General features: G+C 45.2%; 1 protein-coding gene across 3 annotated transcripts; it reads right to left on the minus strand.

The window, feature by feature from the left end:
* Nucleotides 1-1,161: 1,161 nt before the first annotated feature.
* LOC125546346 (ankyrin repeat-containing protein ITN1-like) lies at nucleotides 1,162-7,810 on the minus strand. 3 transcript variants are annotated; one of them, XM_048710592.1, is made up of 5 exons: nucleotides 7,679-7,810; nucleotides 3,489-4,123; nucleotides 2,957-3,118; nucleotides 2,583-2,857; nucleotides 1,162-1,929 (listed from the first exon to the last, which is right to left on the minus strand). In XM_048710592.1, exons 2-5 carry the CDS (start codon nucleotides 4,105-4,107, stop codon nucleotides 1,330-1,332), a joined length of 1,656 nt encoding a protein of 551 aa, XP_048566549.1. In that variant the 5' UTR covers nucleotides 4,108-4,123; nucleotides 7,679-7,810; the 3' UTR covers nucleotides 1,162-1,329. The 3 variants fall into 3 exon arrangements, with proteins under 3 accessions (XP_048566549.1, XP_048566547.1, XP_048566548.1); XM_048710590.1 differs by having other exon boundaries at nucleotides 2,583-3,118; XM_048710591.1 differs by lacking the exon at nucleotides 7,679-7,810 and adding an exon at nucleotides 4,966-5,075 and having other exon boundaries at nucleotides 2,583-3,118.
* Between the last annotated feature and the right edge of the window lie 3,445 nt (nucleotides 7,811-11,255).

Here is an 11,255-nt window from a genome sequence, read left to right on the forward strand (position 1 = left end):
GTCACCTACTGCCGCCGGCACAGCACCTCAACCGAGTGCGCCCGCGTCGTCCGCGGCACCGCCGACACTGGGATCCAATCCGGATCCAAATGCCAGTGATGTGGCATGGTGACGTCGGGGTGTGGGATGGGGACGGGGTGCTCTCAATGCCACCTCGCCTGGTGCACTGGGACACTTATTTGTTGCCTCGTCAGGCAGGCGGTCGCCGAAAGAGGCGGGGGGAGCGCACGCGAAAGGCAAGTCGGGGCCTAGCCCTTATTCTTGCCGGCGAAGAAGCCCATGGTGGCGCGTGGAATGGTGGCTAGGGTTGTCTCCTAAGGGGGAGCAGAAGTGTGGCTAAGTGGGGACGGGAGGTTGGAAGAGGATGAGGACGCCACCCCCCCCCCACACACACACACTCGGATTAAAAAAGGTCGCCCATCGTCGCTGACGCGTGGGCTCATGCTCTGCGGTCACCATTAATAAAGACGCGGGAGGTAGTTGACTGGCCGCCATGCGGGGACGTGGCAGACAACTAGAGTACGCGTGGCGTGTTCGTCTTGCGTCCACGCCGACGCATTTCAGGCCTAAATTTGGGCAGGAAATGGGTCTGTGCGGACGCGAAATAGACGCCTTTTGAGAATGGGTCAACACGTTGGGCTAGCACTTTTGTCCACAGCGACCCAAACGGATGGCGGCGGATGAAATGGGTCACCGCGTTGGAGTTGCTCTTAGCATCCGGATGTCATCTCTGACCAGCCCAGCATGGGTTTTAGTGTTAAGCACTCACACACGAGTGGCGGGTATGGAAGAAGAAGGTGGTGGACAGTGCTTGAGGTCGTTGTCTACCTCATACCAGATCAGTTTACCATGTCCCTACTGTGTCCTCTTTGGCTCATGTGGTGTTGGTTTCTCTGTCGGTTAGGTGGTCGGTTCTTCAGTGTTGTTTGTCGCTCAGTCTGTTGTGTCGGTTTCTCTGACCTGCGAGTCATCCTTGGTTTCCCAATGGCTAAACCTTGCCGTTTTTCAAAGAAATGTTGGTGAGAAATACCGTTTTGTTGTCCCTGCTGATGGTTTGATGTGATGCTGCAATGCACCATGCCTATGGCAAAAAGAGGCCATTGCCGTTGCAGATGCCATGAATCATCTCTAGAGAGATGGAATCAATGCATAAGATTTGAGTAGAACACAAGAAGAGTATAATAGTTTCTCCCAAGTTTGAAACAAATTGAAGAATTGTAGTAATATTTTGTACCAATGAGTTAACAAAACGAGTAGTCGGTCAAACAATGTTGATTACATATTGCAAAGTATTATCAGAAAGCATAACCATAAGTTGAATTGTTGAGGTCACACCATATCAAGGAGGTCTGAGTTGAAAGCTTTACCCAACCGTAATCTGAGCTTCCAAACTGGCCATTCGCCCAACAGTTTCGTGAGAATAGGCAACAAAGCCACCACAAGACAAATTGCAGTAGCCAACCAATGGAGATGTGGAGCCAGCACCGTGTACAAACCAGTTGAAAAAGCCGTAGTTGTTGCCACGTATGCAAACCACATGAGCTTCTTAGTGGCGGATATGTAATAAATCAGGAACTCATAATCTCCCCACCTTGCTATGATGCATATGAAGGCGACAGCAAACGAGGAGCACATTGCTAAGACGTCAGAAATCAAGAATGTCTGAAATGCAAACTTCCTAGACATGATGGGAAGTCCCTCACTTCCGGCGTCATTGCTGTATCCTCCTGGCAGGGTGAAGGCAGCGGCAAAGGTGACTGTCGTGATGAGGATCGCCACTAGCGAAGTGTTACTTGTGTATGTTTGAGTTAGTGACTTCGCTTCCTTCCTTGATTCCAAGGTCGCTTTGTGTTTGATTTGCGTGTGAAGATTATAAAGAGTGTTGGCATCTCGGGGATCAGCTCTCACCATAAGCATGCTCACTTCATTCTGCATATATTCAAAGAAGGCGAAGATAGAGATCATAGTGTAATAACAGAGCTTAGCAATTCTATTACATGGATCTATAGTATTGAGAAAAAGTGAACAAAAATTAAATTTGAGCATATATTTAAACTGATAAGCAAAGTGGCTGACAATATTGGAAATAGGGAAGTACAAATATGTTACTCCCTTTGTTCCATAATGTAGTACATATAGATTTTTTAAAAAGTCAAGCATCACAAACTTTGACCAAATTTATCAAGAAAAACATTTACATCTAGAATGCTAACACTATATCATTAGATTCGTTACAAAATGAACTTTCATACTTTATATATTTTGTATGTAGATATAAATAGTTATCTGTAAAACTTGGTCAAAGTTTTCAAAGTTGGACTTTTAATAAAATCTATACGCACTACATTATGGTACATTCTGGAACGGAGGGAGTATATACATTTATAAACAAAATTTCAATTTTTAATATAAAGTTTTCTATATCACTATTAGACTTAGAACAGAGCCAAATAGTGGACTAGAAAAACATTTGTATGTTGCGGCATTGATGGTTCTATGGTGAGTTGCTTTCAGCACAATATAGTAAAGTAGTTTCTTTTTTCTTATTTGTAACCGTGCGTGTGTATTGATAATATACATACCCAGTTTAAAGTCTTGGCATGATCAATGACGTGAGCTAATACCCAAGCTGGTGTAACACCTTTGTTATCAAGCACAGTTGTGTCTATATCATCGTGAGACAGCAAAGCAACAACCATTTTAGGATTGAACTTCTCTACTGCCAAATGCAGAGCAGTTTTCCCGTTGGAGTCTTGCATGTTAATGAGTTTCCGAAGTTGTGGGGTCCTCAAAATGAATTCTGTGAACTCCACTTGATCATCGTATACAGCTACATGGAGGGATGTCCAACAGGCATCTTGTGTTGAACGGTAAGGAGTATCAGGACAGTGTTTAAGAAGCTCTTGAGCAACATCGAGGTGACCTTCATATGCAGCACAACTAAGGAAAGGATTACCATTACTTGGCACCTCATACCCTAAAGAGCAATCATGTTCCAGCAATACTCGTGCCACGTCAACCAGGCCACGGTATACAGCTGAACTTAGTGGAGTACACCCATTGTTATCGGCTTCTTTGGCCAGCCCAGGACGTGTTTCCATAATTCTCTTAGCCAAACCTGAAAAGAAATCAGTACATGAACAACGGTTAATTACCAAAGGGATGGTGATAGTCCTTGTGAGGACTAGTAACGGTATATTAAAATAGTTCTAGAACATCAATGTACCGTGCGCTAGATAATACCGTAGATTCAAATTCTTTTTCCCGGTTGTAAACTAATAGAGCAATAAAAAAAATTCGAAAAGGAATAGAGCAACAAAATACCAAGAGTAAACAATAATTCGGCATCTCGTTGTACTATAGAGATGAGCAGGCAACCATGCTACGAAACCACATGCACCCACACAGCGGTTGTAGGGCATCAATGGACAATTGCTACAGTCCCAAACTCGGGAAATATATACATGCACACACTGGTTCAGTCCCACCTGCGTTTCCATTTTTCACAGCAGCCTGCAAAGTGTTCTGGCCCCATGGTCCCATATGAGCAGAATCAGGAATTTCAAGTAAATTCTCTGAAATATCAGTAAAATTCCTCATCGCTGCGATATACATGGGTGACTCGTTCATTCTATTCACATGTGTCGACAGAGCCGGCTCTGCTTCTATCAGCTCCAGCGCAAGCTTCCTGTGGCCACTGCGAATGGCATGGTGCAGTGCATTGCAGCCATCAATGTCTTTTTCCAAGATTGCCTTGCTCAATCGCCGTTCACGGTACAATCGGAGTAGAACGGAAGCCAAGATGACAAATCCACTTTTCACCGCCGCGAGAAGTGGCGTCTCTCGATCCAAGTTTACTGTAGTGAGAAGAGACGCCTCCAGGGCCACCACATCCGTGCAAAATGCCTCATGGCCATGGATGGACGATATGTGAAGACAGGTGTTCCCAGCTGGAGTTGTTCTAAGAAGCATGCTTGGATTCTGCAATTCCATGGCCTTCATTAATGCGGAATCCCCGGATGTGGCTGCTTCCAGGAGGTGTTGGTCCATCCATAGCTCTTCACGTCGTCCTTCCAATGAACTAGTTGTTGATGTATTATCTGCCATCTATATTCTGATTTAACTGCAGGAGGCGAAAAATGGGAACAAATGCAATGATAGGTAAATGAGTAGCCGCTAGTTTTGAAGAGGAAATCTGTAAATCATGCCAACATTAATTCTACTTGCAATAAGGTTCCGCAAAATTATTCAAAATGGTAGCAACAGAAAACGGGGTAGTTATAGCAAATTTAAGAATAAATTAACTCGATGAAATACTAAGTAACGCACTTGGCTACAAAGGAAAGTGAATGGGGTACTCCAATGGAGAAGATAAATGCTAGCTAGCTAGCTAGATTTGCTGCTGCTTAATTCTCTTCCAATGGGGATATCTATGCTTATAATATAGTGAAAAATAACCAATGAACTACTAGCTTTATTGACCGTAAATGCACACATATGTAAAGAACACCCGACACGGAGAAGCTAGCTGCTAGTAGGAGTACAACAATCCACAGCCTGACCACTCTGTGCAAAATTGAGACACATTTGGGTTGCCGACTGATCCGGGCCTAACATCATGACTGCACCGCGTAAAAGGAGGAAGAATAGCTTGCATTGGCGATGGGGAAGAAGAGAAGGCAACGCCCATGACAGGATGAGTAGCAGGCGGCCTCAGCTAATGGGTAGGGAGAGGGTGGAGGTGGTGGCAGTTCGTTGCGAGGTCGTGACAAACAGTCAATGGCGTTTGCGGGGCTCAAGTCAAGGGGGGCGCAAGAAAATTCCATCAAAATCAAACTAACAATGGAAGAAAATTCCCTAAACAACAAACTAGTCAGCAACGGAAGAAACAAGCCATTTACAGTCAAAACGAAACAAAAAGACATCCTTAGGCATGATTAATCTCGTCGGCGTAGAAGTACACACCTCGCTCAGACAACCGCAGAGAGAATGAACGTAGTGGCACAATGAAGAGAACAGCTAGCAGGCACACCCCACACTAGTGTTCCATGCGAGCGGATGGCAACAGCTTAAGGAGTGGGAAGTCAACGCGCCAGTTCAGTTTGAGTTAATTTGTGCATGTATCATTTCATTAGGCATGTAATGGGGAACTTTTAATCAATACTCAGTGGCCATATTAGGGGAACTTTTCTTTACTAGTAGTATAAAACTTGACCTGACTTCGTAAAATAAATGCGGTCTAGCAGTCCTCCTCATGCTTATTCTGTAATGAATATTAGTTGTCTTAGATCGGTGTGGAAGGATGAGCTACAAGATTAAGATGTTGCCTTTTGATCAGAAATATAGCCCATTTTGTTTGGCTAGAGTCTCCACAATCAGAATTGAGGGATGATGGGGTCGACTGCTAACTAGAGACAGAGAATATTAGCTGATTCTATTAATTAGCTACGCCCGCCATTTCCAGATACATTTCCCTCTAGCACTCAAATGTTGCTTAAACACATTACTGGGGCGAAAGCTAGCTGCAGTTATAAAGTCTACGCAACCCTTTGATATTGGTAGCTTAATTTGTCTAGACATTTGTGCATATAGATCATTTGATATTAGCCCTTTGATGGAACCTTTAACGCGGCAGCACGCCTTTGACAGCTATCGAGATCCACAACTGATCCAATAAAAAAATTGGCCTGATCAGACTGTGTTTGGTTTTCAAAGAGAAGGGGCTTTGGCCCTTTTCATCTACCAAAAAACTGACCTGCTTCATACTAGTAAAGAAAACCCAACATGGATCGAGGAGCTGCCAGTACATCGATCCACAAAAATTAGTACAGGCCCCAGCCTGTCCACTTCTGCATGCAGAGGTGAGACAAAATTTGGGTGCCCACTGAACTAGTGCCAAAAGATTAAGTACTCAATCATTTAGTAATTATAAGATGATTTATGTAGTACTCCCTCTGTAAACTAATATAAGACATTTTAGGTCACTATCTTAGTATGTACTCCCTCTGTCCGAAAAAGTTTGTTCCACAAATGAATGTATCTAGCACCAAGTTAGCGCTTGATACATCTATTTGAGGGACAATCTTGGGACAAGCTTTTTCAGACGAAGAGAGTATTAGTTTTCAGAGGAAGTAGTTGATTAGCACGTTGATGGCATCTTCATTCAATAGTGAACTTGACCTGATCCAGAGTTCCAGACTCCGTGAAACGTGGTCATGGTCTAGTACTTAAAAAAAATACAAGAATAATGTCCTAGTTTTGTGTACCCATTCAGTAAGCTACTGATACACATTACTGTTGTAGCACTCATTTTTTGGCAAGTAACAGTTGATTCCCCATAATTAAGATGGAACCTTGAGTGCCACCGCACGCTATTACGATCAATAATGAAAACCATGATGACCTGCTGGATCAGACTGCCTTTCATTTTCAATGAGCTAGGATGGGAACATGGGCTTTGGCCCTTAATTTTGACCTGGCCCCCATAGTCCTAGTTTTGTATGTGTGATTAATTCATTATAAAAACTTATCCCTCAAAGATCAATTTTGCAACTAACTAGTTGGGTTTAGCTAGATCCAATCAATTAATGAACAGCAGCCCTTCGAATAAAGAAACCAGGTCCAGATAATGACCTGTGGATTAGCTGAATGGCAACATGCAGTAACATGTTCAAACCAACTATTTTGGGTTTCCTTTTCCTTTTTTTTAAGATGCTATTTTGGGTTTGCTGTTATATATACTCTATTTGACCTCGGTCGAATGGCTTTGGCGCCTACATGGCCATTGCAAAATAGATATACTACTATAGCACTTGAAAATGTAAAAATATGAAGGAGTCGCCTTCTGCATGGAAAGAGGAAAACATAATACATGATTCAAGTTTTAACTATGAATAATACAATTACTTTGATGGAAAAACTAGATGATCAACTTTCACCTAGTACTGCAGAGTTTAGCCCGGTAATGAACTTTCAACAGCAAGTGTTTTTTAACTTGGTAATGAACTTTCACCTAATACTGCACAGTTTGGCTCTGGCAGTGCGGCTGCGGCATTATTAGGTTAATGAAGTGGGGGGAATGACTACATATGTAGCCAATGGATGTGGATCCGTGGGCAAGGAGACGGTGGGTACGGGAGCAAGAACAGCTGAGGTGGTAGATGTGAGTATGGGCAGCGTGAAGGTGGATCTGGTGTCTTCTTTTCTGATGTTGGGTGAGAATTTTGCATGGTTGGATTGCGGTTTTTGTGATTTTTTAATGTGATTTATGTGTTCTTGTGTTTGCTGCATGCAGTTGTGAACTTGTGATGTTTGTCATCCAGTTGTCTTGGATTGGATCCATTGCCAGCAACTTTCAAGGTGTGAAGCAGAATTAATTGCTGTCCAAAATACTTCTCTTCTAAGTTCTAACCATGTTCTCTAAAGACTAAAGCAAACAAGGCAATACAGTTATATATACAAAGCAAGCAAACAAAGTTCATTCCTTCCGTTACCTGTGCATTTCATTTTGTTGTTGTTTCCATTGTGATTTTTGAATCTAAACATCTAAGTTAGACTAGACCACTATGTCTCACATGAGATGCAAGAAAATGTCGTAAAATCAAAGTCGCAATGGAAGAAACAAGGTAGCTATAACAAGAAAAATGGGCATAAATATGGTGAAATAGCAGGTACTCACCTCACACAATAGCAGAGACACGTAGTCGCAAAGATGAAGAGATCTAACACCCGCTCACTAATGTTCTATGGAGAAGGCGAGCAGAGGAACTAATGGAGCGTTGGGAGTCATCAAGTTGATTAGCCATGTGATGGAGCATTAAACTAATGACCCCTTGCATTGGCCTCCGCACTTGATTTAGTAATGTCCTTGACCAGCTGCTTAGGATCCAAGTCCTCGTTTTCGTATTGTATTTCGGTTTTTGGTACCACTTCTAATAGTCCCTTGGCATCAGAAATAGACCCGTTTGTTAGATAAGTGAGCAACTAACTTTACTGAGGGCCAAAGGCCATTACATATACATGTGTAGTGAAGTGCAGAAAATCCCTTATACAATGGGGACATACCAAACAGAGAATATACACATCTAACACCCCCCCCCCCCCCAAACTCATGGCGGATCAACAACACTGAGTTTGGAGAGGAAAAAGCCATGCTGCGTTCGAGTCTGTGCCTTCGTGAAGAAGTCAACCAACTGTAACTCAGAGGGCACATAGTGAAGAGCGAGAGTCTGATCCTGCACAGCAGCACGCACGAAGTGGGCATCCACACCGATGTGCTTGGTGAGCTCATGCTTCACCGGGTCACACGCAATACTGATAGCACCGGTACTGTCTGACAGTAAGGGAGTCGAGGTAGTAGCAGACACACCAAAATCCTCAAGTAACCACCGTAACCAGATCACCTCAGCCGTCAACATAGCCATGGCTCGCAACTCAGCCTCTGTACTCGAGCGAGAAACTGCGGTCTGTTTCTTTGTCTTCCAGGCAATGAGAGAGCCACCAAGAAAGACACAATAAGCAGACAGCGAGCGTCGACCAGAGGGATCACTAGCCCAGGTAGCATCAAAGTAGGCCTGGAGCTCAAGAGAGCTGGAGCGGGGAAAGAAAAGGCGCTGAGAGATCGTGCCACTAAGGTATCGTAGAACACAGAGGAGATGACTATAGTGGACAGAGGTGGGGACTGAAACAAACTGACTCAAGATGTGGACAAGATAGGAGATGTCAAGACGCGTAACAGCAAGATAGACAAGACTGCCAACAAGGTGACGATAGTGAGTGGGATTAGGAAGAGGGTCACCATCAGTGGCACGAAGCTGAACGTTGAGCTCCATAGGAGTCACAACTGTGCGCTCATCACCGAGAGCAGCACGAGCAAGAAGATACTGAATATATTTTTCTTGGGAGATGTAGAAGCCATCAGAGGTCGAGGAGATCTCAATCCCAAGAAAATAGCGAAGTGGACCAAGATCAGCCATAAGGAACTGGTCGCGAAGGCGAGTCTTAACAAAGGCAATGTAGTCAGAGTCATCACCAGTGATGATCATGTCATCAAGATAGAGAAGGAGAAGAGTCCGACCACGAGGAGATGTGTGAACAAACAACGCAGGATCATGATCACTTGGCGAGAAACCAGCGGCAATCACCACAGAGGCGAAGCGCTGAAACCAGGCGTGAGGGGCCTGTTTAAGACCATAGAGGGAGCGGCGAAGTCTAAGACCATACCATCAGAACCATAGTACCCCGGTGGTGGCTGCATATAAACCTCCTCACGCAACTCGCCATTGAGAAAGGCGTTCTGAACATCAAGTTGAGAGATAGACCAATGACGAACAGAAGGCACAACAAGAAGAGTGCGGACAGTGGTCATGTGGGCCACAGGAGCGAATGTCTCATCATGATCGCGTTCCTACTCCTGCTGAAAACCACGGGCCACAAGACACGCTTTGTAGCGCTCAAGAGAACCATCAGAGCGAGTCTTAATCTTGTAGACCCACTTGCTGGTGATGGGACGAACACCGGAAGGGAGGGAAACCGGATCCCATGTGCCAGAGCGCTCAAGGGCAGCAAGCTCTTCGGCCATCGCAAGCTGCCATTCAGGCTAGTCCGATAGGAAGTGGGCTCGGTAATAACAGAGAGACCGTACTAATCAGGAGAGTAGCGATCAGGCGAGGGGCGAGGCCGAGCATGGAGGTTATGAACCGGGGGAGGCGTGAAGGGAGGTGCACCAGAGGTGGAAGGCGTGTCAAGAGAAACATCCTCAGAACGAGGGTGACGAGTATAGTGGAGAGGAAACGGTGAGAGAGGGCGACGGACTGGAGATAATGGTGGAGAGGTGGAAGGAGGATGGGTAAGATGGTGTCGGTGGTGAATGAGGAGGAATGAGAGGGGCAGGAGGAAGAGGTGCAACATGAGGCACATGGCAAGGTGTATTGGGGAGAAGAAGAAAAGAAATATCGTCCACAGAGAAACTCGAGTAAGAAGGACGTGGGTAGTAAGAGCGGGACTCATCAAAGGTCACATCACGCGAGATGCGCAAGCGACGACTAATAGGATCCCAACAGCGATAGCCCTTGTGCTTATCACTGTAGCCAAGGAAAACACACTCAACCGACTGAGCAGTCAGTTTGGTGCATTCTCGCGGGGCAAGAAGGACATAGAACACACATCCAAACATACGAAGGGCTGAGTAGTCAGGAGAACGAGCAGTGAGATACTCCATAGGAATACCACCCTGCAGGGCAGTCAATGGCTTAATGTTGATGAGGTAGGTGGATGCAGAAACAGCCTCAGCCCAAAAGTGTGGAGGAAGGGAAGCGGCAATCATCAGCGCACGAGCCGTCTCAAGCAAATGACGATGCTTACATTCCGCAACGCCATTCTGAGCATGAGCACCAGGACAAGAGAACTGAGCCAGAGTACCCTGTTCCGCGAGAAAACCACGCAACAGCTGGGAGATAAACTCCCCAGCGGAGTCAGCACGAAAAATGCGAATAGGCGTGGAAAACTGGGTGTGAACCATGGCAGCAAATCATTTGTATATAGAGAGAACCTCGCTATGAGATTTCATGAGGTAGAGCCAAGTGTAGCGAGAGAAATCATCAATAAACAAAACATAGTAGCGATGACCACCTTTCAAATCAAAGGGGGCAGGACCCCAGACATCGGAATGAACTAATTAAGTCAAAGGGATGTTGAGGTACCGACTCACTAGTAGGATAAGGTAACTGGGTCTGCTTGCCAAGTCTGCAACCATTACAATGTAAAGAAACATCTCCAGATACAGACCCTAGGAGGCCCTGACGAACAAAAGAAGACAAGCGAGAGCCACAGATGTGACCAAGGCGATGATGCCACTGCTGGAAGGATGCAGATGAAGAGGCAGCAAGAGCATGAGAGCTGGCAGAAGTGGTGGCAGCGAAAGGAACACAGAGCCAGTTAACCTCCCAAAGGCCCTCTGACTCACGGCGCCCGGTGCCAGCACCAACCAAAGCCTTGGTGTGATGATCCTAAATGGAGCAAGAGTCAGAATCAGTAATGACATGACAACCAGAATCAGTAAGTTGGGCAGTGGAAGAAAGATTCATGGTAAGGCGAGGAACATGTGAAACACTGGGAACAGAAAACATGGAGTGGAAAGAATACCACGACTAGAAACAGGAAGAGGCGTTCCATCGGCGGTAAGAATATTAACAGGCGAATCAAGAGGTCGGAGAGAAGACAGCACGAAAAGAATCAGAAGACATATCACTACAAGA

Source organism: Triticum urartu, chromosome 3 (genome assembly GCF_003073215.2).
Source record: "Triticum urartu cultivar G1812 chromosome 3, Tu2.1, whole genome shotgun sequence".
NCBI classification, from domain to species: domain Eukaryota; kingdom Viridiplantae; phylum Streptophyta; class Magnoliopsida; order Poales; family Poaceae; genus Triticum; species Triticum urartu.